Source organism: Carlito syrichta, unplaced genomic scaffold, assembly GCF_000164805.1.
Source record: "Carlito syrichta isolate Samal-C Ts95f unplaced genomic scaffold, Tarsius_syrichta-2.0.1 Scaffold117987, whole genome shotgun sequence".
NCBI lineage: Eukaryota > Metazoa > Chordata > Mammalia > Primates > Tarsiidae > Carlito > Carlito syrichta.
In genome coordinates, this window is record NW_007062083.1 from 25441 (window position 1) to 26168 (window position 728).

The following is a 728-nucleotide window of genomic DNA, read 5'->3' on the forward strand; positions in this document are numbered from 1 at the left end:
GGACGTCAGAACAAGCACCACAGGGCCACCGGGAACTGCCCCCACCCTCGTCCCTAGGCCAGTCTCCCGCCCTCCGACACTTTCCACGGGGCAGCCGGCTCCTTCCAGGCTTCCCTCCGGAGGGAAGGGCTCGGCCAGGCTCCCGCTGGCACTGGAGGGACAGCCGAGGCCACGCCCTGGGCGACACCTGCCTCGCCCCTCGGAGCACGCGTGCGCTCGCCTCTCGAGAACTCGCCTCAAAGGTGGGCCGCTCGCGAATGCGCTCCCAGCGGGGCCGCGTGGGCAGCGTGCGCACGAAGGGGGCCATGCCCTGGGAATAGAGCTTGCTCTGCTTGTTCATGTTCATGACGTTGATCTTGATGAGCTTCCCTGGAGTCCCTCCACGGACGCTGAAGTAGAACCACGACCTGAGGCCAGAGCGGGGCGCCAGTCACCAACGCGGGGCGTGGGCGACAAGGTCCCAGGAGAGCCAAGAAGACAGAGCGGGCGGGCGCGGAGACCGGGACGCGAGCAGACCCGCACGGTGGGGGGGCGGGCTGGGAAGTGGGCCGGGCTGCCCGGCTCGCCGCGTACCTGTTCCCGTTCTCGAACTCTGTCTCGGCGCAGTCCGGTCGCGTCCACACGTTGAACTCGTAGTCGGGAGGAGCGGCTGAGGTGCCGGCGGGTGCCGCGGACCCGGCGCCCTCCCCATCGCCGGACGCGGAGTCCACCTTCTCCACGTGGGCCAG

General features: G+C 69.9%; 1 protein-coding gene across 1 annotated transcript in view; it reads right to left on the reverse strand.

The window, feature by feature from the left end:
• The window catches only part of AGBL5 (ATP/GTP binding protein like 5), a 16479-nt gene extending 15828 nt beyond the window's left edge, over nucleotides 1–651 (reverse strand). The window contains exons 1-2 of the mRNA XM_021707447.1: nucleotides 574–651; nucleotides 192–407 (exon numbers count right to left, since the gene is read on the reverse strand). Of these exons, the coding sequence (XP_021563122.1) occupies nucleotides 192–346 (155 nt within the window). The 5' untranslated portion in view covers nucleotides 347–407; nucleotides 574–651. The remainder of the gene's footprint in view (nucleotides 1–191; nucleotides 408–573) is intronic.
• Between the last annotated feature and the right edge of the window lie 77 nt (nucleotides 652–728).